This window comes from Emiliania huxleyi (assembly GCF_000372725.1).
Source record: "Emiliania huxleyi CCMP1516 chromosome Unknown EMIHUscaffold_123, whole genome shotgun sequence".
In the NCBI taxonomy this organism is placed as follows: Eukaryota; Haptophyta; order Isochrysidales; family Noelaerhabdaceae; genus Emiliania; species Emiliania huxleyi.
Window position 1 is genome coordinate 242,790 of NW_005201360.1, and position 23,749 is coordinate 266,538.

The following is a 23,749-nucleotide window of genomic DNA, read 5'->3' on the forward strand; positions in this document are numbered from 1 at the left end:
GCGCGATCCGCGTCGGGGACACTAACAGGTGGGGAGTTTGGCTGGGGCGGCACGTCTGTTAAAAAATAACGCAGGCGCCCGATTTTGAGCTCAATGAGAACAGAAATCTCATGTGGACCGAAAGGGGAAAAGCTCGGTTGATTTTGATTTTCAGTACGAATACAAACCGCGAAAGCGTGGCCTATCGATCCTCTCGTCTTTGGGAATTTCAAGCTAGAGGTGTCAGAAAAGTTACCACAGGGATAACTGGCTTGTGGCTGCCAAGCGTTCATAGCGACGTAGCTTTTTGATCCTTCGATGTCGGCTCTTCCTATCACTGCCTCGCAGCGGGGGCCAAATGCAGGATTGTTCACCCACCAACAGGGAACGTGAGCTGGGTTTAGACCGTCGTGAGACAGGTTAGTTTTACCCTACTGCTGTCTGTTTTTCTACGGTAATTTGGTTCAGTACGAGAGGAACCACCAATTCGCATCATCGGTATAGCCGCCGCCGGAAACGGCGATGCGGCGAAGCTGCCATGCGCCGGATTATAACTGAACGCCTCTAAGTTAGAATCCATGCCGGAAGGAAAGCCACCTACCGGCCCGGGGACGCCACGAGCAACGGTAGCACTGCCTGAGCCGCGAGCGACCACAATTCACGGACCCGGGCCGACGAATCCCTTGCAGACGACTTGAATAAGGAACGGGGTATTGTACGCGGCAGAGTGGCCTTGTTGCCACGATCCGCTGAGATTCAGCCTTGGTTCTGACGATTTGTTGCGCGCGCGCAACAACCCTCTCAGGGCCTCTCCCGTTCCTCAGTCGCTCTCTCGGCGCTCTCCCCCTCTCGCCTCTCCTCGGAGCCTCACTCGCTCGGGGGCGGAGCCGAGGGGGCGAGAGCGCGATTTCTGCCCAAGGCAGCGCGCAGGCCACTGCGCAGACACACCCGGCTCTCCCCGAGCCGCCTCTGGGCGCTCCCGCGGTCCCCTCCGGGCTGAATGCGGCCTCCGGAGCGGGCGGCGCGAGCGTCTAAGTCTACTCAGAGCCTTCCACGCTCTTCTTTGCGTTCCAAAGCTAAACTCCTCTGTGGCATCGCCCGGCCAACTCGCTTGCCACTGTCATTGCCCCCGCCGCCCTCTCACTGTGGCTGCCCTGTACCGTTACCTCCACGGCCCTCGCCACCACCCTCACGGCCCCCCCTCGCCACCGCCCCCACGCCGCCGCTACCATTCCGGCCACCCTCGCCGCCCCCACCCTCATCCCCACCTTGCCCCCGCCGCCCGCTGCAGCTGCAATCCCCACCGAAGGCGGACGCCGGTGCCGCCCTCGACGCCCCTTCGCCGCCCGGCGCCGCCCTCGCCTGCCTCCCCGCCGCGCCCCCTCCCCGCCGCAACCCTCGCCCTCGCCGCTGCTGTCGCCGCCGCCCTTGCCGCCCCCGCTCTTGCTGTCGCCGTCGAGCCCGCCCTCCGACGCTAGCCCCCGCCCTCACCGCCGCCTCTACAACAAACTCTACATCATAAGCGGCGAACGAGGCACGGTCGCTCTCCGACATGAGGCGCGTTGCACTTGCCAGTGCGGCCCTGGCCTTCTGTCTGCCCGCCCAATGGGTGGCAGATGCCTCTGCTGCTGTGGCATGCCTCACCGCTGCGACTGGCCGGCGCCTCGGCGCGTCAGCTCGGCTCGGCGTAGTGATAGTGGCCAGCGCAACTCGCCTGGACTCAACGCTCAGCCAGGAGCTCCCGCACGCGCTGGCGCGAGTCATGGCGCATGCAACGCGTCTGAATGCTCGCCTCGCCTCGCGCAAATGCGACCGTCCTCGCAGCCGACAGTCCACCGCCTGCTGAAGAAGCACAGCGACGAATGCGGCACCGGCGACACATGGCAGGCTGGTCATGACGCAGTTATAGGGTGTTGCTGCCCCTCGCCGCGTCGGTCATCGCGCCGGTCAACTCGCCGACGCTCGTCAGACCAATGCTCGTTGCGCCGTCGCTGCTCACGCAAGCGAGGCGTGGAAGAGCAGCGAGACGGCTCTGTGTGGGGAGGTCGAGGAGGCTGGCGGGCGGCGGCGTGTCTGGAGAGGGGGCGGCGGTGGAGGCGGCGGCGAGGCCGCGCGAGCGGCGGCGCGGCGGGGTGGACATCGCGAGGAAAAGAAAAAACACCTTGCACAGAGATTCTTCTTTTAGAAGGAGGTGGAAGCAATGGCGTTGTGGCATGTGCAGTGGGCGACGTTCGGTGTGTCTGTCGGTGCCTGACTAACATCTCTGAATCGACGGATGGTCGGGATCGGACTGCGGGCTAGAGTGTGAGTGAGTGAGTATTCTTGATACGAAACCACGACGACACACACCAAACAAAAATCTCTCTCTCACACACACCAGTCGACTCGCATCGGTTGCCTCCATGAACGGCGGAGCTATTCTCGCGCGCTGGCGACACTACTAGGTCACGCATGGCAGCAGAAGTTTATCTCTGGGCCCCGAAAGGCATCTCCAGCAGCGTCGTTACGCATGCGCCCTCCCCTCCTGGGCGCATGCGCCTCACATCTCGCCAGAGCATAAGCTCTTGGTGTGCGACGAGACGAGTTTTTCGCCATCGCCGCGAGCAGCAAGCCGCCCGCCGCAACAGCCGGAGGCATCGCCGCAGCACCAGCCGCGCCGCGGTCCCGCACCCGTCGACGAAGCTCCCCCCGCGGAAGACCGCGCGTAGCGACGCCTTGACGATCGAGATGAGCGCGCTCGAGGCTCGCCCACCTACTGCCCCTGAGAGTTGGTTACGAGTGGGATCGGCTCCCCCCCTTGGGATCAAAGCTTCCAGACCTCACACCCAACATCACAGGCGGGATCACACACACACACACACACACACACACACACACACACACACACACACACACACACACACACACACACACACACACACACACACACACACACACACACACACACACACACACACACACACACACACACACACACACACACACACACACACACACACACACACACACACACACACACACACACACACACACACACACACACACACACACACACACACGGCTGGGCCCTGGCCACCACCATTCCATCGACAGTCTAGTGAGCCGCATATCTGAATGAAGCAATCGGCATTCCCTCTCGCCCTTCTCTTCGCCGCGAGAGTCCATTCTCTGAGCCCGACGCTGCGGCTGCCGAGTCGCGCCGCGCTCAAAGTCGGCAGCCAGGTTGCGGCCGGGCAGTACGGCCGTATCCATCTCGCCGAGTGGGATGGTGTGCCTGCGGTCGCAAAGAGACCCTACGCTGCGCTCGCGGCAGACGCGGCCTTGGCCGGAGAGTACTTTAACGTTGAGCGCGAGGTCAACGAGGCCATTCAGAGGTCCAGCCCCGAGACAGAGCACTTTCCACGCTTCCTCGGCTGCGCTTCGTCTGGAGGCGACGAGTGGCTCGTGTGGGAGCGGCTAGCGGGCTGCTGCCTGGGCGGCGAGGGCGAGGCGGCGTCGGAGCTCGCCCGGTACTCCGGCAGCGGTGCCAAGCTGGAGGCGGACCATGGGCTGTCGCCACGTGCGGCGCTGCGGCAGCTCCTCGAGTGCGCCGCTCCTCCGCACGTGCCTGGCCTCTGGCACCTTCCCTGCACCTTTCCGGAGTCCTGGCAGGTGCGCCGCCGCGCTGCACCGGCTCGGCTACGTCCACCGCGACATCAAGCTCGAGAACTGCCTGCTCGCTTCCACCGCCGCCTCCGCCACCTCCTCCTCCGCCCCGCCTTCCTCTGTCAAGCTCATCGACATGGGCTCGGCGGCCTTCGTCGACGGCTGCACGCTCACCGTCCCGCGCACACCGCCTAGACCCCTCCCTGAACCTTCGGAGACCCTTCCTCCAGGCTGCACGCTCCTCGACCGCGCGCGCAGCCGCTGCACCAGCCTCGACCCGGACCGGTCGCCTTGCTCTCCTCTCTATGCCCCGCCGGAGCAGTTCGCATCGCCCGACTTTCCGTTCGCGTTTGACGTGTACTGCCTCGGAATCTCGTACCTCCGCCTGAGCCTGAGCTGCCTCAAGTCGGACTCGCAGCTCGAAGCCTTTCGGATCGAGCTCTCTTCCCTCGCCGGCGGCGCGAGCCCGGCCGCAGCAGCCCCCGAGCCCGTCCCTCAGCCGCCCCCCTGAGCCTTCTCGGAACCTTCCGCCCAGGCGAGCTCGACCGATGGGTCCGCGCCAAGCTCACGGGCACCGCACTGCTCCACCCTCTGGACGCGTCCGCGACAAGTCCGCGACAAGTCCGCGACACGTCCACAGGCACCGCCGTCGACCCGACGCTCGCCAACGAGCTGAGCGACGCGCTGCCGGCGGACAGCCTGCCGCTCCTCGCCGCCATGCTGAGGGAGGACCCCGCCCGCCGCCCCACCATCGACTCTCTCCTCGAGCACCCCTTCTTGCGCGCCGGCGCCGGGAGCGACGCGGCCGGCCTGGCCCCACGACCGGCATGGCTGTCGCGCCTCCTCGGTGGCGGCGGCGAGGACGAGTGCGAGGTGCGGCTTGGCCTCCTCCTGGCCTGCCTCCCTCCCTCCCTCTCCCTCCGCCACCCTCTCCCTCCGCCACCCTCTCCCTCCGCCACCCACCCTCTCCGCCACCCTCTCCCTCCAGGTCCTGCCCTTCTACGACTCGGTCGAGCGGCCCCTCGCCGTGCGCGTCCGCCTCCGGCCGCCGCTCGGCCTGCTGCTGGGCGAGGCGTCGAGCGATGGGGAGCGTGCGGCGCTCGGCGCGTCGCTCGGAGATGGAGGGGGCGGCTGCATCTCCCCGGGTCGTCTCGCCTGATCTCGGACGATCTTCCCTCAGGCGCGTCGCTCGCGGTGGAGGAGCTGCTCGACGAGGGAGCGGCGGCGGCGAGCGGCAGGGTGCGCGAGGGCGACGGCCTCGTGCGCGTCGGACGGTCCCTGACCCTCCTCGGAGCCCTCCAATAGGTGCGCGCGGGCGACCGGCTTGTGAGCATCGACGGCGAGACGGTGCGCGACGCGAGATGGCGTAGGGCTCTCGGCGTCTGGAGCCCTCTCTGAGCCTTGACGTGGTCTCTGAGCCTTGACGAGGTGCGCGACGCGAGCCTGGACGAGGTGATGGGCATGCTCCGCCGCTCGCCGCGCCGCGCGGGCTTCGAGCTCGGCTTCGAGCGCTCGTGCAGCCAGGAACAGTGCGACATCAGTGGAGCCGACAGCGGCACGGACCCGCGGCACCGACCACGACACGTCCGCGACATGTCTTGGACATGTCCCACCGCAGGCACCGAACTCGATCCGGACGGGGCGGGCGGCGGGGGGAGCGGCGAGGGCGAGAGCGTCGTCGCGCCGCCGAGAGCGGGTGCCGACGTGATCGACGGCTTCTGAACGCGTGGGGACTTCTGAGTGGCGAGGCATGACGAGTGGTGTATAGGCGTCGGCGTGATCGACGCCGGTTCCGCCGACTGGCTCGGCAAGAGAGCCACGCAGGAGGACACGCACGTGCTGACTTCCTTCTCGGCCGCGCCGCGCGACAGCGGCGAGCGCCTAGATGCTGCGCACGCACCCGTGTGTCCCTGCACGAGGGCGGGGTGCCGCTTTACTCAGGCCGCACTCGAGCCGCACTCGAGCCGCACTGGCCACCGGACACCGGACACGTCCTCGAGCGCACGGCCTCGTCGAGGCTGCAGGCTTGCAGCCGCACGCACCGCACACCCCGTCCAATAGGCGGCGAGGGCGGCGCGTCGACGTACGTGCTCGCGGCGTGCTTCGACGGCCACCGCGGGCCAAGGGCGTCGCTGCACGCCGCGAGCGCTCTGCCCGCCGCCGTGCGTGATGCGATCCGCGCGGGCGAGCCGTCGCCCCTCGCGGTGGTCGCCTTCCCGTGTCGGAACTTTCCCGGAACCTTCGTGCAGGCGAGCCGTCGCCTCTCGCGGCAGCGTGGCGGGCGGTGGCGCAGAGCTACGGCGAGGGCGGCGAGCAGGACGGTGCGTGCGCGAGCATGGCGCTGGTGCGGCAGGACGGGCTCTGCGAGGCTGGCCTTTGGTCGACTGATTGACGTGTCCTGGTGGACAAGCGCCGGACGTGTCGAGTGCGCGTCCCGATAGGTGGTCAATTGTGGCGATTGCCGGACGGTGCTCTGCGCTCGAGGAGAAGGAGGAGGAGAGGGGGGAGAGGAGGCAGGGGGGGACGGCGAGCCGTCGACGTTCGTGGCTTTTGCGACCCGCGACCACGCGGCATCGGATCCGGCGGAGGCACAGAAAAGTCGACTCGGCGGGCGAGGTCGAGATCTCGGCGAGATCTCGGCTGCTGCTCGGCGGAAATAGGTGCAGAGAGTCGACGCGGCGGGCGGGCGCGTGCGCTGCGGGAGCGGCGGGGAGATGCGCGTCGCCGTCAACACGCCAGCCGGCAAGTGGCAGGTGATGATCCCACCCCCGCCCGGAGCTCCCAGGGTTGCAGCTCCCAAAGCGGGTAGCGCAGCTGCGGCCCCACTCCCACTTGCGGATGGCGGCGCACTTGCGGCGGCCGCATCGCGCAGGTGGCGGTCGCTCGAGCTCTCGGTGGGAGTGAGTGGCGCGGCGGCGGCATCAGCGACGCCGCGGACGTGACCACACTCCGCCTCGACGAGAGCCACACCTTTCTGGTCCTCGCGTCGGACGGCGTCTGGGGCGTCCTCGACCAGCTGGCGGAGGGGTCGGCCGCGCGCTCTCGCGGCGTCGCGTGGCGCGTCGCAGCGGCGCGCGCCGCAGGCAAGAGCGCGGGGGACATTGCGGACGGGCTCGTGCGCTGCGCCGCGCGCGAGGGAGGCACCGACAACGCGAGCTGCATTGTGCTGCTCCTGGGGTCGGGAACTTAGACGTTAGAGCTCCGCGGTAGAGCGACCGCTCCAACACACTCTCTCTTGCGCGTTCTTCACTCTTCTCGAGATCTCGTCGTCTTTTGCAGATTTTCCTGTACTATGCTTCAAATAGTGTCAGGTACAGTATTCACACAGCTCACAGGGATGTGCGCGTAAAAAGCTCCCTTGTCACCCTTTAGCCTTTTGACTCTCCCCCACACGGGATCCTGATGCGTATGCCGGGCGATACTACTACCCCCGGGGGGCCCAGTGGCGGTGCAAGGCTAGCCCCAACTCGTGCCACGCGCCGCACCCGCTCGATTCGTGCGGGCGCCCAACAGTCTCCGCACCCAGAGGGAGCGACGAGGGCGCTGTCCCGAGCCAGCATGGTGGGCCCCGCCCGTCGCACAGCCGCCGCGCACACCTCCGTCAAATCACCCCACACAAGCTGCGGCTAGTCCTTGAGGCCCATGCCACGCCGCCGGTTCGAGCGCGCCACCTCCGCCTGCCGCTCGTCGGTGCGCGCGAGGAAGGCCTGCGGAGCGAGAGGGGGCCATCGGACGCGTGAGGGACGCGTCGCGGAACGTGCACGTCTCAGCAGAAGAGGTCGGAGGTGGGCCGAGACTGGCCGAGGTGTGTTGCGCGATGGAGAGGGGGACTGGCGGCGTCACCGCCTCGCCACTGACTGCCTCGCCACAATTGCCCGTGAGAGTGTCTAGTAGTGTCTTTTGAAGTGGCTAGGGTGGTGTCTAGGAAGTGCCTCGCGCCTGCTTGGCGAGGTAGCCGTCCTTCGCGAACCGGTCCATCTCGTCGCGCGTCGCCTCGTCCTGCTTGCTCTTGAAGTTGCCCCAGTCGTGCCGCGACTTCTCCATCGTCGACATCTTCTTCTTGCCTGTGGCGCGGGAGGGAGGCGCCGGCGGAGGGTGTGCGCGGGTCGGCGGGCGGGCCGAGGGAGCTGAGGGGGAAACGGCAAAGCCTCGACGCCCGACTGCACCAATCCCTGCACCTCGGCCGCCCCTCGGCCGCCCCTCGGCTGCATCTCGGCTGCATCTCGGCTGCATCTCGCCGTCGAGCGAGGCGAGCAGCCCCTGCAGCCCCGTCGGCTTGGCAGCAGGCAGCTTCGGCGCGGGCAGGGCCGGCTTGAACTCGAGGCCTTCCGCCACCTGCAGGAGGGCCCCGAGCAGGCTGGGGGACGGCTCCTGTGGGCAAGCTCTGAACTCGAGGCCGCCCGCCACCGACGAGGCTGCCCCGCCCTGCTCCGCCATCTGCCTCTGCAGCGCCGACGACGCGTCGACCGCCTGCGGGAAGGGTCGCGGAAGGCTCGCGGAAGGCTCGCGGACAGATCCGCCTCGTGCAGCGCCGAGGAGGCGATGGCCGCCTGCTGTAGCGACGGCTTGGCGGAGGGTGCGGCTGCGGCGGCGGCACCCTTGCCGCGCCCGATGCCGCCCGCCTCGCGCTGCTGGTAAGCGAGGTGCTCCTGGAGGTGGCGCTCCGGGAAGGTTCAGGGAGGGTTCCGACTCCCTCTGCGCTGCGGGTGGGGGCGGTGGCGGTTTCCTTGCTCCCCGCCTTGACCTGCTTGGTGACCACGAGCTCCTCGCCGCAAAAGTCGACCGCCTGCGGGACGTGTCATGAAGGCAGGGAGGGGCGAGTCGAGGGCAGCGGCGGAGCGGCGCAGTGGCCAGCCGCCGAGGAGGGGATGGTGGACACGGCCGCACGCGCCGAGAAGGGAACGTTGAGGGGTGGAGAGGGGGCGGGGACGCGCGGCGTGCCGACACGGCCTTCGCCCAGTCGCACAGGGGTGGAGGGGAAGCGGCGGAGGGAGAGCAGGCGTGGCGCGCCTGGGTGATGGTCACCATCCCGCTCCCCGCCCCGCCGCCGTCCGAGGGGCGCGACGCCGCGCCCGCCGTCTTCGCGAGGAGCGCCTTGATGTCGAGCCCGCCGCCCTTGCCCACCGCGCCGCCTCCTCCGCCGCTCCCGCTCCCGCCGCCCGCTTTTCCCGCCGCCGCGCCGGGCACTGCCCGTGCCGGCTTTGCTGCCGGCGCCCCGCCGTTCATCTCGGCCCACAGGTCGTCCACCTTTGTGTTGCTGCTCGCCGCCTCCGCCTCCGCCTCGCTCGGACCGCCCGCCTCGCCCGCCGCCTCGTCCGCCGCCTCGTCCGGCTCTCCCGCTGCGGCCGCCTCGGCCGCCTCGTCATCAGACAGCGCGATGCCGCCGCCGCGCTTCGGAGCACCGCCCGCCTTCTTCTTCTTCTTCGCCGGCTTCTTGGGCTTGGGCGCCTGCCGCTTCGCGCCCCGCCCCTTGCCCTCGCTGTCCGCCACCGGCCCCACTTCCACCGCCGTCTCGTCATACTCTAGGTCGCCGTCCGAGTCTGAGTCGCCCTCGCCGGCGGAGGGGGCGTAATCGGCGTCCTCCTCCTCCTCCTCGTCGTCCTCCTCGCCCTGATCCTTGTCCTCCTCCACCTCGTCCTCCTCGACCAGGTCGCGCACGGTAGTCGACATCGATGACAGAGGTTCTGAGGCCCGTGAGGCGAAAGGCGAGTCGATGACACCCTCGAGTTGTTCGCGCCGTCGCAGTCGCAAAAACAAAAGCGAAATGACCGGTGCGCGCTGGTGCGCGGGAACGAGACATCGGCGCCAGGCAACTCCACCAGTGGCATGGCAACAGCGGGCGAGGAGCAGCCCGCGCATGCCGCTCCGACCGCAGACGAGTCCACGCTGCCCGCGCCCGACGCTCCGCCTCCGTCTCTGTCGGACCTTGGCCTCGCGGTTGGCGCGGAGGTTGAGGTGAGCTGGGAGGTGGAGCTGACCGACGGATCGTCGGGGAGCGTCTGGTGGTCGGGGCTCCTCGAGGCGGGCGTCGAGCCTGGCAGCCTGCAGTTGAAGTACGCGGCGGCGCATGGCTTCGAGGAGGAGACACGAGCCGTCCGCTTCGTCGACTCAACGCTGCTCATGGATACGGCGCTGCAGGAGACGCTCTCGTGGCGCATGCCGGGAGAGGAGGAGGGGGAGGAGGAGGAGGAGGAGGGGGACGTTGCGGCGGGCGAGGCGGTCGGCGCCAAGCGTCCGCGCGAGGGGGAGGAGGAGGACGTGGCGGACGGCTCGCTCCGCGTGGGCGCGCTCGTCAAGGCGCGGCTCGACGCGAGCGGGCGCTCCTTCTCGGCGTCGGTGCACGCGCGCAACGAGGACGGCACCTTCGACCTGTCCTGCGACGGCTCGCTTGTGGAGGGCGTCCCTGCGGCGCTCGTCGAGCCGGTCGCGGTGGGCGCGGCGGTGGCGGACTCGCTGCTGCGCGACGAGCCGGGCGGACACATCGAGGGCACCTCCGCCTTCTTCGACGCCTTCACCGCCGCGCTCACCAGCGGGCCAAAGTTCCGCACGCTGACGGCGGCCCCGCATCCGGCGGGCGGCGGACGATGCGCGCACCCGGCCTGAGCCTCCTCGGAATGTCCTCCGTAGGCGGCCCAGCAGGCGGTGGCGAGCGAGAAGGTGCAGTCGCTCCGGCCAGCGTTCGAGGAGGAGCTCGCCGCCCTCCGCGCCACGCGCGGCGAGGGCGCCACCGTCACCGACGTCGACATCCGGGAGATGATGCCGCGTGTGATGGCGCGAGCGGCCCGCGCAGCCACCTAGGCGGACCTTGCCTTTCTGCTTTCATTTGCCTGCCTCGCTCGGCGACTCGGGTTCGAGGGCGGCGCGGGGCCCGGGCAAGAGGCGCCAGACCCGACGCGCAAGGCGCCCTGTAGTCCGCGAGCGTCTGTGCGACACTTTCGTGCGACAGTGTGACGGACGATTTGGGAGCGAGAGCGGTGGCCACGGTGCCGGCGGGGGGTTCGGGCCGTGTGTCTGTGTGCGCCGGTCCTGGGCGGGCTCCTGCTCCTGGCACGGACTGCTGGCCGACCCTTCCCCCACGGGGCGAGCTGCGGAGGCGCTGGACCAGCGTTTGTGAGTATTATCTTATCTGAACAGCCGTATTGAATCGGAGAAAAAACAGAGCGAAGCGACAAAAGAAAATACACGCAGCGTCGTGGCTCGTGCTCGTCACAGCACATAAGCGATAACGGATAAGGTCATACTGACTCCGTCTTGTTCGCATCCTTCTTCCTCTTCTTCTTCTTGACGCCCTCTGGCCGCGCCTCTCCGGCGCTGGCCCCCTCCCCCTTCTCTCTCCGCTTCTCCTTCCGCTCCTTCTTCTCCTTCCTCAGCCGCTTCTCCTCTCTGCTCCGCTTCGCCTTGCAGCCGTCCGTCCCGCCAACCTCCGGCCCGGCGGCGGCCGCCTCTTTCGCAGCACTGCCGCCGCTCGCGCCACTGCCTCCGCCGCCGTACTTCGCCATGAACTCCGCGTCCGCGTCGCTCACTCGCTTCTCCTTGCCCACCTGCAGCCCCGGATGCGCGCGGCGGCCGAGTCGGGCACCGCCGCAGAGCTCAAAGAGGGCGGCGTCGTCGAGGCCGGGGATGATGCCGCTGCCGGCCGGCTTGACGCCAAACAGGTTGACGGCCGCGTCGCCGGCCGCCTCGCGCTCGCGCTTCTTCTTCTTGCTCTTGGGAGGCTTGACCTTGTCGACCGGCGGGCGCGGGAGGTCGGCCGGAGGCGCCCAGCTGGTGGACGCCGCCTCGGTCTTCGCGCCCAGCCCGAGCAGGTCCGCGCGCTGCTTCACACTGATGTGCGACTTCATGCCGTCCTCGTTCTTGCCGAGCCCCTTGCCCTCCGCCCACCCAAACTTGGCCAGCATCTTGCGTCCAAAATCGCACGACATGTCGGCCGCCGACTCGTTGACCACCGCGCCGAGCGAGCCGCGCGTCTTGCGAGAGAGGAGGCTCTGGTCGAGCATGATGAGAGCCGGGCAGCCACGAGTCCGTTGCAGCTGCTGCAACCTTGTACTGTGGAGCTGGCACGTGGGGTGAGCGAGGAGAGCGCACAGGCTCTCGAGGTCTCTTGGAATCCTCGTACTCAATTCTCGCAAATGGCGCCCAGCTAGCTTTGTTTTCTCCGTTTCCTTGTACAGGGTACAGCGAGAAAACAAAACGGTCAACACGAAACAAAACGCACCTCTGCCTCCCTCTTGCAGCCCGGCACACGACTAATCTCGATGCTCGCGGTCCTCAACACCTCCCAACAACAACTCCAAACACCCACTCACGCCCTGGCCCTCACGCCTCAGCCGGCGAGCAGCTGAAAGGCCAGCACAAAGTTGACCGTCACGAGCACGCAAGCGCCTAGGGTCCGGTCCGAAGATGAAGGTGAGGGGGTGCGGTGCGCGCAGGTTGCCCCGCACGAGCACAGCGAGCGCGCCGGCCACCAGCCCGCGCCCCGAGGACGGCTCCTCGCGCTTGCCGCTGCGCAGCCGTTCCTGCACGTTCACCACCGGCGTGTTCCAGGAAGTGGCGCGGAACCTCTGCGCCGCCTTGCGCCGCTCGGCCGCGTCAGCTGCCGCCTCGAGCTCCGCGTCGTACAGCTTGCGCGCCTAGGGAGGGCGGAGCGAGCGGGTCGTAAAAGACTGCAACTACCCCGTGAGTGCAAGAGGCGGCTGCCCCGTGAGTGCAAGCTGCTGCTCGGAGAGAGAGAATCCACGCGTGCCGGCGCATGCGGGCCGCCCGAACCGACGCAGAGCCCTGCCACCCACGCCCTCTCAGCCCTGCACGCCTCTGGGTCCGAGAGGAGTTGGAACGCCTCGGCCACCTCCTGGAAGCGACGCTCCGCCGCCTCGCGGCCGGAGCCCTGGTGCCGGTCCGGGTGCCACTCCTTGGCGAGCGCCTTGTACGCCGCGCGCAGCTCTCCCTCCCGCACGCGCCGCGTCACGCCGAGCACCTGGTACGCGTCGCGATCGTCCTCGTCGCCTGCCGGAGAGGGCGCGGCGCCGCTGCTGCGGTGGCGCGCAAGCCGCGCCGCTGTCGCCCGCGGGAGCTGGGCTGGTCGACACCGCAGCAGCGAGGAGGCGGCAGCGCCGCCGCGGAGCATATATCGCAGCTTGCCCATGGAGCAGACAGGCCAGGCTGCAGGCCACAGTGTGTGGTGTGTGTGTGCAGGCCACAGAGCGAAAAAGAATTGGCGCGATACCAATCAAAAAGAACTGTGTTTCGGTGTGAGCTCTGTGTCTTGATTTGCTACAATATACCAATCAAAAAGAAGAAAAGAAAACGTCGAACAGACGGGACGCACACACGACCCACCGACCGCTGCCGAAGAAACGCGGCACAAATCACGACACACAAAATCTCGCCCTCCGTACGACAGCACCCACCGCCATGTCCTCCGACTACCAGAGGCTAGGCGGCGGATCGTGGAGCAGTGCGACTGTCGCCGCCTTCATCGTCATGAATGCCGCGTTTGCTGCCTACCTCTGGTTGGGCATCCCCCGACTGTGCGCGCCGAACCCGGGGCTGGCCCACGCGCTCATGGGCTACATCTCGCTGCTCGGTGCCAGCCAGCTCTTCGAGTGCCTCATGACGGGCCAGGGAACCAATTACGGCAAGTTTGGCGCGGAGGGCGGCGGCGGCGCGGGCAGCTGGTATCAGCGCATTATGGACGCCGCAGCCAAGCCAACACTGCCGATTGGGCTCGCCTGGTGGACGATGGAGCAGCCCTCCCTGCTCGTCCCGCTCGTCTTCCTCGCCATCACAGCCTCGGCCGGCCCGCTCGACGCGGGCGCCGTCTTCCTCGGCCTCGCCCGCAGATGCCGAGAGACATTTCCACACGACTCATCCGCCGCCAGAGCCCTTGACGCTCACTTGCGTCTTGCAATAGGCTTGTTCTGCCTGCACTACTTGCAGCGTGCGTTTGTTTACCCGTGGCTCACGCGCGGGCGGCCGTACCCCACCCTGTACTGGGCGCTGGCACTCGTCTTCACAAGCGTCAACGGAACGCTGCAGTCACTCGAGCTCCTGTTCGGCGGCTACTACTCGGGTATGCAGGATGCGTTGAGCCCTTGCGCCCTCGCCGGCTCGGCTCTGTTCGCATTTGGCATGGCCACCAACGTCCACTCGGACTACATCTTGCGCAACCTGCGCCGACCGGGCGAGACAGGCTACAAGATTCCGCAAGGCGGCATGTTTGAGTACATATCCGGCGCAAACTTGTGGGGCGAGGTGGTGGAGTGGCTCGGCTTTGCCATCGCGACGCAGACGCCCGGCGCGGCGGTGTTCTCGCTCTTCTGCCTCGTCGGGATTGGCGGCCGCTGCGTGGCCACTCACGGCTGGTACCTCCGAAAATTTGGCGATGCGTACCCGCAGCAGCGCCGACGCATGATCCCTTTTGTCTGGTGAGAGGGCGGCTGCAACAGCAGTCGGCAGGCCCAGCGGCACGCACCGCCGCGCTCGCGAGTTCGAGAGAGTTTTTTTGCGTTTGGAAAGAGTGTCAGGACGCGAGCTCGCAGGTCGCCCAATCACTTGCCCAATCGGCAATCGCCCATCAACACTCTACATATATCCAGTGTGCAATCTTTACCGGTATGGGAGTTTTTGGCTAATCAAACCCAAGGCCTGCACTAATCAAAAAGTGGTACGGGATACCAGTTGCCTCACGGAAATCAAAGCGAGTCGGAGTGCCTTCTTGGTGGCAAAATCGGCAAAATCGGCAAAATACCGGGTATTTTGCGGGTATACCTGCAAAAACCCGGGTATACCCGGGTAATACCCGCACTTTTGCATGGTTTCGCCCCCGGGACCACACCGACAGCCGCTACAACTACTGAAAACCCCGCATAAGCCCGCATACCACTTTCGCATACCACTATACCATACCACTCCAAAACTAATCAAAATATCGCCAAATACCAGTCTCATACCGGTAAAGATTGCACACTGCATATATCCTCACACAACTGGTTGGCCCAACCAAGCAACCATGATGCATGAACGATGAAGCCATACACAGACCGAGGAGTACAATATCTACAAACAACAAAGCTCAGCACGTGTTGCACCGCTGACTTCCGCGGATCCGCGCAAGCCAAGGGGTCGGGCCGCACACAACACCGAAAACGCGCTCGGCTCTCCCCTGCGACCCGACGAGCCGACGACACCACACCCGCACCACATCGCTCCGCAGAGAACTCTGAATATAAGCGCTAGTCCTCGGCCGCGACAAAGTCGAGTTGCTCCTCTGCCGAGTAGCCGAATCGCTGCTTGTGCCGCTCGAAGAGGTCGAGCACCGCCGCCATGTACTGCTCGTGCACCTGCTGCACGTACTGGTCGTCGCAATCTGGGTCGTGCCGGATCGACATCGGCGCACCCCACACGTAGCCGAGAGATATGGGCGTGCCATCCGCCTGTGCGACCTTGCCAACGAAGCTCCACCATCGGCCAGCGAGGGCGCACCCCGCCAACTTGAAGCGCCGGTGCAGAAAGGCGCGCAGCGACGCCGGCAGCAGGACGATGTCGTGCACCCACTTCTCGCCTACCGGCACGCTCCAGGAAGGCTGCGCGGGAGCGTTCCCTTCAGGGCGATGCGCCCAGCATCTCGCCAAAGCAGAAGCCCGGCACTAGCTGCAAGCCGTGACGGATGGCGAGCTTGACGAAACCCTTGCGCCCGAGCAGCACCAGCTTCGTGGTGGTGGAGTGGCCGTCGGTGAGCATGAGCTCTCGCGTACCGCCGGGGATGAGCATGACGCTCTCGCCTGCGGGAGGGCTCGAAGACGGCTCGGGGAGCGGCTCACTGCTGCCGCGGCTACTCGCTAAGTGCTCGCCACGCGCGATCGCCCGCTCGAGGACGGGGCGCGACGCGTCGAGGCATCCTAAAGCGGCGGAGGCGGCCGTGAGAAACAACGCGGCGGGCCTGCCCGTGCCACGCGAGGCAAGACCGGAGCAGAGGCTGAACTCGCGCACGCCGGGAATAAAGAAGGCGCCGCCGAACGACCCCCAACGCGGCCGAATATCTCCGTACATCTGCCTCCAAAGAGAGCCGCCCGAGAAGGCGCGGCAGACGCCGAAGATGCCGTGCGGAGACATGGCGAACAGGTACCGCCCCTTTGGGTCGAGCGGCGGCCCCTCTCGTATGCACGTTGCGTTGTAGTAGCCGAGCACGAGGTCGACAACGCCGCTGTAGAGGAACCACGCAAATGGCCATCCCGTGGAGTTTTGTGGCCGATAAACGACAATTTGACCGAGGTATGCGAGCACGAGCACAGCCGCCGAAGAAGCTGAGAGCGCCCCGAGCTGCACGAGGCTCCAAACAGCCAACAGCGCCACGAGCCAGAAGCAAAAGTAGCTGGAGAACCAGAGTGCCGCAATGATCTGCAGCACGCCCACAGGATGCCAGATCGGCCTTCGGCGGCGATGGAGCACCAGATTTTTGGCGTCGGCCGCCATATCAGATATGCCACTTTCGCAAGTTGTTTGTCGATATTAGGCGGATCCGGTGGTGAGCCGGTGTGTGTGCCAGTCCGCGCCAGTCTGCGCCCTTATCGTTCGTGCAGTGTGCTGTGAGACCGGCGAAGATTCAGAATCTGACTGGCCCGCGTTCGATGAAAATAAAAATTATTGGAAAACGAAGAGAGCAAAGGACGAGGACGGTGAAAGGTGCCCGCCGCGGCTCACCGCGCGCGTGGGTCGCTTTTGCAGCCACCCACCGCTTTCCCCTGCCGCAAGGATGGCAGTCGACCAGCCCGTGCGCCTTGCTCTTCTCGCGCTGCACCTTGCCGTCGCGGGCGGCATGCAGCTGGTCGCCGACCGGACGACGGGCGGTCGGCGGCGGCCCGCCCATGTGCTGCCTCTGAACCTCTCGTCCTCACTTCCGGCTGCGCTGCAGATTGCGAGTGGTGGAAGGAGAAGGGACGTGATCGTCCTCTTCACAGCCGTGTTCCCGGACAAGCAGTCCACAACGCAGGTCAGCATGGGCGGTGACACCATCTCCTTCCTCCGCGCCGCCATGAGCTCCATGAGGCGCTTTGGGCACAGCGGGCAGTTGGTGCTCACCGAGCAGGAGCACGCCTCGCGGCTCTGCGGCCTGGCTGCGGCGCCGGTGTGCGGCTTTCTGTCGCCCGTCACGCCAGACGCCGCGTGGGGCCGGTACAAGGTCTCGCGCAGCCATTACTACGTGCTCTTCCTGCAGCGATGGCGCCCGCCACTTCCGCCGGCGCCTTCGTCCAGCGCGGCGTGTGCGAAGTGGACAATTCTGATCGTAGGCGGCTGCTCAGCAGGGCGCTGCACCTCGGCTACGACATGCTCTCGGTCGACACCGACATCATCTGGACCGGCGACCCGTACCCTAGCGCCGCCTCGCTACCCCTGGACGCGGCCTTTGCCACTGACGTGGCGCCGCCAATGGGCAAGGCGAACGACCGGGACCGGGCGGTGATCGGCGAGTCGACGACGTCGCACCTGCCGCTCAACTCGGGCTTCATGCTCGCGCGGCCCGAGGCGCAGCGCCTCTTTGCAGAGGTTGCTCGCCGGCTGCGCCACCGCCTCTTGCAGCCACCGAACAGGACGGTGACAGACGCTCCCCTGCCGCCCCTCTGCCCACCTCTCCTCTCCTCACCGCTCCCTCTCGCTTTCCCCACCTCTTCCGCTTTCCCCGGCTCTGCCGCGCTCTCCCCCGCTGCCGCTCTCTCTCTCTCTCTTCTCTCTCTCTCCACCTCTCCACTGCTCCACTCGCTTGCCGCCTCGCTCACCACTGACCTCACCGCCGCCTCTCCCTTCCTCCCCTCCGTGTGGCAGGTCGCGTCGGGCCGGGCTCGCGAGGAGCCTGTGCTGCACCAGGTCTTCCCGCAGATGGTGCTCAACGAGGTGAGCCCCGGACAGCGCACCCTCTGCGCACCCTCCTCTGCGCGCCCATGCCGTCGCGCGGGCGGGCAAGGGGAAAGGCCCAGCGCGGACTCCTTCGCATTCGAGACCCCGCGTCCCTCGTGCCAACCGCAGGTAGTGAAGCAGTGGAGGAGCACGCCCTGGAGCATTCACAGCGGGGCGGGCAGTGTCGGCGACGCCGCTGCTGTAGCCGGCACGGCAAGCGCCAGCGCGAAGCTCGGCACGCTCCGGATCGGCGTGCTGCCTCACAGCACGGTTGGGCGGCTGTGTGGCAAGAGGCGGCTGCCTGTCGTCTCTCCCACGCCCTGGCGGCGCCCTCCTCACCGTGGCACCCCGCCCGCGTAGGCTGTCGCGAGCCGAGGCGGACCTCATGTGGCAGAGCGCCGCGGTCGGGAACTGCTCGCTCGCAGCCTCCCAGCTGGGCCTCCACGCGCAGATGGTCAACCCGCTGACCCGGCGCGCTCTGTGGCCGCTCCTGCATCCGGTGGTGCGAGCTCAGGCGCGCGACTCGGGCCAGGAGGCTTTGGGCGGCGCGCATGGCGCCGCTGCCTCGCCGTCGGTGGTGGTCAGCTCCGCGCTCACGCCGCACGTCTGCTTGTGCCGCGACCCCGAGCAAGGGATGGGCAGCGGCTGCCGCACGCTCATGCCGCAGCACTCGTACCGCACCGGGGTGAAGAGGTGCAAGGGGTTCGCGCCGGGCTTCCGGTAAATTGCTTCGACGCCAAGCGTGTGCGGGTCGCAGCGTTGATTTTTTTTGAAGAAACAGACACCTGGGGGAAAAGGCACACAGGCCGCCACCATACACGCGTTTTCACACTGGAATTTAATTAGTTTTTCTCGCGACCTTGATCCTTTGTGTGGCGGCGGCACGGCGGCATCGCTCTCACCTAAAACGCGCAAACGATCGTCTCCGCTCTCTCAGACGACGCGGCACACTCTGTGCTCCTGGGGCATCGATGGTATAAAAGAGTGTGACGGCGGATGTGATGTAAGGACCTGGTCCAGTAGTAGGGCGTGGGAGGGGCTGGTGAGTAGCCACCCTAAACTTACTAGCAGGCCAAAAGTCTGAGGGAGGGTCGGTATAGGGTCGGCGTAGAGCGGGATGTAGACGGTGTGTACCGTGTAGAGAGCCTCTCTAGAGCGCTGTCGAGAGCTGTAGAGCTGTAGAGCGCTGTAGACGGCGCTGTAGAGCTCTACATCCGGCGCGTGGCGGACCGCCATAGATCTGATGTAGGAGCGCTGTAGAGGCCCTCTTACAGCGTGAAACCTCTACAGCAAACCGCTCTCGACATAAACGAAGCGGCGAACGAGGCACGGTCGCTCTCCCAAATGAGGCGCCTTGCGCTTTGTTTCCAGTGCTGCCCTGGCCTTCTCGTTGCCCGCCCAATGGGTGGCAGGTGCCTCTGCTGCAGTGGCATGCCTCACGCGTCACGGCTGCGACTGGCCGGCGCCCGCTCGGCGCGTCAGCTCGGCTCGGCGTAGTGATAGTGGCCAGCGCAACTCGCCTGGACTCAACGCTCAGCCAGGAGCTCCCGCACGCGCTGGCGCGAGTCATGGCGCATGCAACGCGTCTGAATGCTCGCCTCGCCTCGCGCAAATGCGACCGTCCTCGCAGCCGACAGTCCACCGCCCGCCGGCCTCACCTCCATCGGCGACGGCGCCTTCCGCGGCTGCTCTGCCCTCGCCCGCGTCACCGTGCCAACCACTACCACCGTCGGCAACAACGCCTTCCCCTCCACCGACGCCGTTCTCCGCCTCCCGCCCGCAAAGCATGCGCTGGTACGAGGCGGTGGATGGGGCTCTGGCCTGCAAGCGCTGCTGCCCCCTCCTCTACGGCTGGCTGGAGCGGGCCCAGATCAGGCTCGGCTCGTACGGCCCGGACGGTGCGGCGCGCCAGCGCGACCGCGAGGAGTTCGAGGGCGACTTTGCAGACCCTACGCTCCATGCAGACTGACGTGATTGAAATCGCTGTGAGTAGCTGAGTGGTGTGAGAGTGCACTCTCCGTTTGTGTCGTTGTCGTTCTGTCGCCTGACTGATCAATTATGAAAGAAACGGAGGATGGGGCTCCTGTGTCGTCCAGGCCACGAATTCTTTTTACGTGGCTCTGGCCCTGTCGCGCTGCCATGCCCATCACTGCCAGCTCGGGCTCCGCCGCCTTCGCCAAAGCGCGTCCCGACCTGGACGGCCTCATCAAGCGCCGCTTCTTTTACCGGCAGGCCTTCGAGATCTACGGCGGCGTCGCCGGCTTCTACACGTACGGCCCGCCCGGTGCGGCGGTCAAGCAGAACCTGCTCGCGCTGTGGCGGAAGCACTTTGTGATCGAGGAGAACCTGATGGAGGTGGACGACACCAACATCATGCCGCACGACGTCCTCTTCGCCTCGGGCCACGTCGAGCGCTTCAATGACTTTATCGTCAAGGACTCGTCCGACGCCAACCGCTTCTGGCGTGCTGACAAGCTGCTCGAGGAGGTGATGGAGGCGAAGATGGCAGACAAGGCGTGCACGCCGGAGCAGAAGGTGGAGTATCAAAAGGTGCACGCCCAGGCCGACGCCTACTCCGCCGAGCAGCTCTCTCAAGTCTTTGCCCAGTACGGCATCAAGGCGCGAGGCACCGCCGCCCGCTCTCCTCCACCGCCGCACCCTCTGCCCGCACAGTCACACCGCCACGTCTTCGCACCCTCTGCCCTCCACTGTCGCCGCGCCCATCCTCACTGCCACCGCCCTCGCCGCCGCCCTCGCCGCCGCCGCCCTCGCCGCCGCCTCCCACGCCGCCGCCCTCCCTCGCCGCCGCCTCTGCAGGCGCCCGAGAGCGGCGCCGAGCTGACGCCGCCCGAGGAGTTCAACTTGATGTTCGCGACGCCCATCGGCCCGTCGGGGATGATCCAGGGCTACCTCCGCCCAGAGACGGCGCAGGGCATCTTTCTCAACTTCAAGTTTTGCCTCGAGCAAAACAACTACGCGATGCCGTTCGGGATCGCGCAGGTCGGCAAGGCGTTCCGCAACGAGATCGCGCCGCGCTCGGGCCTCATCCGGCAGCGCGAGTTCACGCAGGCCGAGATCGAGTACTTTGTCCACCCGCAAAAGAAGGCGCACCCAAAGTTCGCCGCCGTCGGCTCCCTCCAGCTCGAGCTGCTCCCGTCGCCCCAGCAGCTCGCAGCGCAGCCGGCGGTGCGCATGAGCCTCGCCGAAGCCGTCGCCGCCGGCACCGTCGCCAACGAGACGCTCGGCTTCTTCATCGGGCGCACGTACCAGTTCCTGGTCCGCGCGGGGTGCAAGGCGGAGCACATACGCTTCCGGCAGCACCTCCCAGACGAGATGGCGCACTACGCGTGCGACTGCTGGGACGCCGAGATCGAGATGTCCCTCGGCTGGGTCGAGTGCGTCGGTGGTTGAGACCCGAGATTAGCCGAGATTAGCCGAGATTAGCCGAGATCGAGATGTCCGTCGGCTGGGTCGAGTGCGTCGGCACTCGTGCCCGACTGGTCCGCGTGCGTGCGCGCGCCGTGGTCAGCCGAGATGAGCCGAGGTGCGGCGAGACTAGGCATCGCCGACCGGTCGGCGTACGACCTGACCGTGCACGCCAAGGCGACGAACACCCCGCTCATCGCCGAGGAACCTTTCGAGGTGCCGGTCAAGGTTGAGCGGTACGGGCTGAGCAAGAAGGCTGCGGCCGCTAGATGCGGGACCTCTCCCCAGATCCTCCCCAGATGCTCCCCAGATGCTCCCCAGATGCTCCCCAGATGCTCCCCAGATGCTCCCCAGATGCTCCCCAGATGCTCCCCAGATCCTCCCCAGATGCTCCCCAGATGCTCCCCAGATCTCCCCAGATGCTCCCCAGATGCTCCCCAGATGCTCCCCAGATGCTCCCCAGATGCTCCCCAGATGCTCCCCAGATGCTCCCCAGATGCTCCCCAGATCTCCCCAGATCTCCCCGTATCTCGAGGCCTAGATGCGGGGATGCAGAGGCCTGTACCTGCACTCCGACTAGCGCTCGAGAAGAAAGACACACCGTCCGTGTGCAGCTGTCTTCGTAGCCCTCGCGGTGACGCGGTGCTCCGAAGACACACTGCTCGACTCCGCCTCCTCCCCTACCCCTGGCGCACTCCTGACGCAGGCGGCGGCAGCACTCGGCAAGTCCTTCAAGAAAGACGCCAAGCGGGTGACGGGCAAGCTGGATGAGATGTCAGCCGAGGAGCTCAAGGCGCTCAAGGCGACGGCGGAGGCGGAGGGCAAGGCGCCGCGCGCACGCTCACACACAGACCCAGCAGCGGAGCCCCCCCCCCCCCCCCCTCAACACACACGGCCGACGGCGGGGGGGGAGAGGCGCGTGGTCGGCGACGGTGGAGAGTCTCCCCACTGCGCGGCCTCCCTCGCCTGCAGGCGTCGCTGACGGTGAGCGACTGCGGCGGCAGCGACACTTTCGAGATCGCCAACGAGCTGCTCGTCTTCGAGGCGACGAGCGGAATTGCCCGACAGCCGAGAGGACAGCCGAGAGGACAGCCGAGACCAGCCCCGGGCCCTCGCCCCCCTCGGGCGTGTGGAGTAGCCCAGCTCCCTTCCCCCTCCCGCCAGGCGACAACCACGATCATGCACGTCGAGAAGTACACGCCCAACGTGATCGAGCCCTCCTTCGGCATCGACCGCATCCTGACCGCCATCTACGAGCACACCTACTCGGTGCGCGCAAAGGAGGGCGACGCGCCCGAGGAGCCGCCGCCCAAGAAGGGCGACAAGAAGGACAGCGCGACAGACGCCAAGCCGGGCGTGCTCGCGTTCCCGCCCGAGGTTGCTAACCCTACACCTTAGCCCCCGCCCCAACCCTAACCCTAACCGTGCTCGCCTTCCGCCCGAGTTTGCGCCGTACAAGTGCAAATCTCCCCCGATCTCCCCCTACCTCCCCCTATCTCCCTCCCTTAGGTTGCGCCGTACAAGTGCGTCGTGCTGCCGCTCGACATGCGGATTGTCCGCGAGTGCGAGTACGCCGGTATGCGCGACGCGCTGCGCGCCACCCTGTCCGAGCAGGGGCTGCAGTACAAGGCTGGACGGGCCGGCGCGCCTCTTCCTTCCTGAGTGAGCGGGTGACTACCTTGTGCTCATGTGCAATAGGTGGACGAGTCGGGCGCGTCAATCGGCAAGCGGTACGCGCGCTCCGACGAGCTCGGCATCCCGTTTGCAATCACGATCGACGAGGACTGCCTCAAGCAGTTTAAAGCGGACGCCGCGAGCGCCACGGCCACGCTGCGCGAGCGCGACTCGACGCGGCAGGTTGGCGGGTAGCACTCTTCTCAACGCCGCTCCCGCCCGTCTCACCGGGCGTGGATGGAGATGCGAGGGGAGTGCGCCCCTGTCCCTCTTTAGCGCGCGGCCGGGGGGGGGGGGTTGCCTGACGCTGCCCGGCACCCCAGGTGCGGCTGCCGCTCTCGACGATCGCGCAGACGGTCGCCCAGCTCTGCTCGGCCAGCACGCTCACGTGGGACGAGCTCGATGCGGACTTTGCCGGCACGGGCGCGGACCCGAAGGTCGCGTACCTGAAACAGATGGGCGTGGAGGAGGCGCTCAGCGCCGCCGTGACTGCGCTCGCCAAGGAGAAGCCGGCCGACCCGATGAAGTGGCTGTCGGCACGGTTCGCCGCTCTGTGAGTGAGTGGGGGCACAGAGAGCGGAGAGAGGAGCGCGCGTCAGGCGCGGGTCGCGGGACGTGCCCCCGAACTTTGAGGGCGCGCCCATTGTGCGCGGCAGCGCGAGCGAGGTTGTGGCTTGTGCGGCTGGGCGGCGGGCGGGGGCCGCCTGGGGAGAGGCGATCGCGAGGGTACCTTTACGTCAGACGTCACGTCCTCACGTCCTCACGTGCGCACAGTGCGTCTTGCTCTCTTGCTAAGTTTAAACTTTCTTATTATTCCCGCATCGGGGGTGGGGGTGGGGGGCGAAGTGTGTGCGCGTCCCTCGTTCCACGGCGGCCTCCGGCTTCCCCCCCCCCGCCCGCTGCTGAGCAGGTGTGTGTGGAGGCGCATAAACTGGTTGCCGCACAGTAAGACCCGATGCGCTTCCAGCAGCGACGGCATCAGCCGCTCTGCCACGTCGATGCCGATGTTGAGCTCACGATCCCTCTGCCTGGTGGTGTGCTGGGCAGCGGATTCTCGACCGAGACGGTGCGCCTGAGCTCTGCGCGATGGGTGGGCTGGCTTCCACGAACAGCGCCGCTCCCCAAACATGACGTC

At 66.8% G+C, this 23,749-nt stretch overlaps 9 protein-coding genes across 9 annotated transcripts; 5 read left to right on the forward strand and 4 right to left on the reverse strand.

Moving 5' to 3' along the window:
• Positions 1–29: 29 nt before the first annotated feature.
• EMIHUDRAFT_49063 (hypothetical protein) lies at positions 30–317 on the reverse strand (the record flags this gene model as incomplete). The annotated part of the gene is made up of 1 exon (XM_005790027.1): positions 30–317. A coding segment is annotated over one exon (288 nt), but the record flags the coding sequence as incomplete, so codon positions are not given.
• A 2,776-nt stretch (positions 318–3,093) lies between these two features.
• EMIHUDRAFT_225232 (hypothetical protein) lies at positions 3,094–6,016 on the forward strand (the record flags this gene model as incomplete). The annotated part of the gene is made up of 11 exons (XM_005790028.1): positions 3,094–3,538; positions 3,855–4,114; positions 4,297–4,497; positions 4,640–4,715; positions 4,805–4,863; positions 4,930–4,971; positions 5,053–5,164; positions 5,243–5,320; positions 5,393–5,460; positions 5,686–5,707; positions 5,874–6,016. The coding sequence occupies 11 exons, from the start codon at positions 3,094–3,096 to the stop codon at positions 6,014–6,016; spliced, it is 1,506 nt and encodes a 501-aa protein (XP_005790085.1).
• Positions 6,017–6,338: 322 nt separating this feature from the next.
• EMIHUDRAFT_225233 (hypothetical protein) lies at positions 6,339–6,814 on the forward strand (the record flags this gene model as incomplete). Its single annotated transcript, XM_005790029.1, has 2 exons — positions 6,339–6,377; positions 6,497–6,814. The coding sequence occupies 2 exons, from the start codon at positions 6,339–6,341 to the stop codon at positions 6,812–6,814; spliced, it is 357 nt and encodes a 118-aa protein (XP_005790086.1).
• Positions 6,815–7,545: 731 nt separating this feature from the next.
• On the reverse strand, positions 7,546–9,294 carry EMIHUDRAFT_225234 (hypothetical protein; the record flags this gene model as incomplete). Its single annotated transcript, XM_005790030.1, has 7 exons — positions 7,546–7,688; positions 8,032–8,094; positions 8,222–8,273; positions 8,369–8,410; positions 8,591–8,634; positions 9,027–9,174; positions 9,271–9,294. The coding sequence occupies 7 exons, from the start codon at positions 9,292–9,294 to the stop codon at positions 7,546–7,548; spliced, it is 516 nt and encodes a 171-aa protein (XP_005790087.1).
• A 3,130-nt stretch (positions 9,295–12,424) lies between these two features.
• Positions 12,425–12,610, reverse strand: EMIHUDRAFT_48569 (chaperone protein DnaJ; the record flags this gene model as incomplete). Its single annotated transcript, XM_005790031.1, has 1 exon — positions 12,425–12,610. A coding segment is annotated over one exon (186 nt), but the record flags the coding sequence as incomplete, so codon positions are not given.
• A 926-nt stretch (positions 12,611–13,536) lies between these two features.
• Positions 13,537–14,049, forward strand: EMIHUDRAFT_45349 (hypothetical protein; the record flags this gene model as incomplete). Its single annotated transcript, XM_005790032.1, has 1 exon — positions 13,537–14,049. A coding segment is annotated over one exon (513 nt), but the record flags the coding sequence as incomplete, so codon positions are not given.
• A 705-nt stretch (positions 14,050–14,754) lies between these two features.
• EMIHUDRAFT_440315 (hypothetical protein) lies at positions 14,755–15,497 on the reverse strand. The gene is made up of 3 exons (XM_005790033.1): positions 15,474–15,497; positions 15,247–15,404; positions 14,755–15,179 (listed from the first exon to the last, which is right to left on the reverse strand). The coding sequence occupies exons 2-3, from the start codon at positions 15,391–15,393 to the stop codon at positions 14,856–14,858; spliced, it is 471 nt and encodes a 156-aa protein (XP_005790090.1). The 5' UTR covers positions 15,394–15,404; positions 15,474–15,497; the 3' UTR covers positions 14,755–14,855.
• A 3,607-nt stretch (positions 15,498–19,104) lies between these two features.
• EMIHUDRAFT_225242 (hypothetical protein) lies at positions 19,105–19,483 on the forward strand (the record flags this gene model as incomplete). Its single annotated transcript, XM_005790034.1, has 2 exons — positions 19,105–19,308; positions 19,385–19,483. 2 exons carry the CDS (start codon positions 19,105–19,107, stop codon positions 19,481–19,483), a joined length of 303 nt encoding a protein of 100 aa, XP_005790091.1.
• Positions 19,484–19,631: 148 nt separating this feature from the next.
• Positions 19,632–23,432, forward strand: EMIHUDRAFT_454835 (glycyl-tRNA synthetase). The gene is made up of 9 exons (XM_005790035.1): positions 19,632–20,133; positions 20,332–20,920; positions 21,074–21,168; positions 21,647–21,691; positions 21,913–21,984; positions 22,105–22,317; positions 22,450–22,569; positions 22,639–22,797; positions 22,938–23,432. The coding sequence occupies exons 1-9, from the start codon at positions 19,654–19,656 to the stop codon at positions 23,169–23,171; spliced, it is 2,007 nt and encodes a 668-aa protein (XP_005790092.1). The 5' UTR covers positions 19,632–19,653; the 3' UTR covers positions 23,172–23,432.
• The last annotated feature ends 317 nt before the right edge of the window (positions 23,433–23,749 follow it).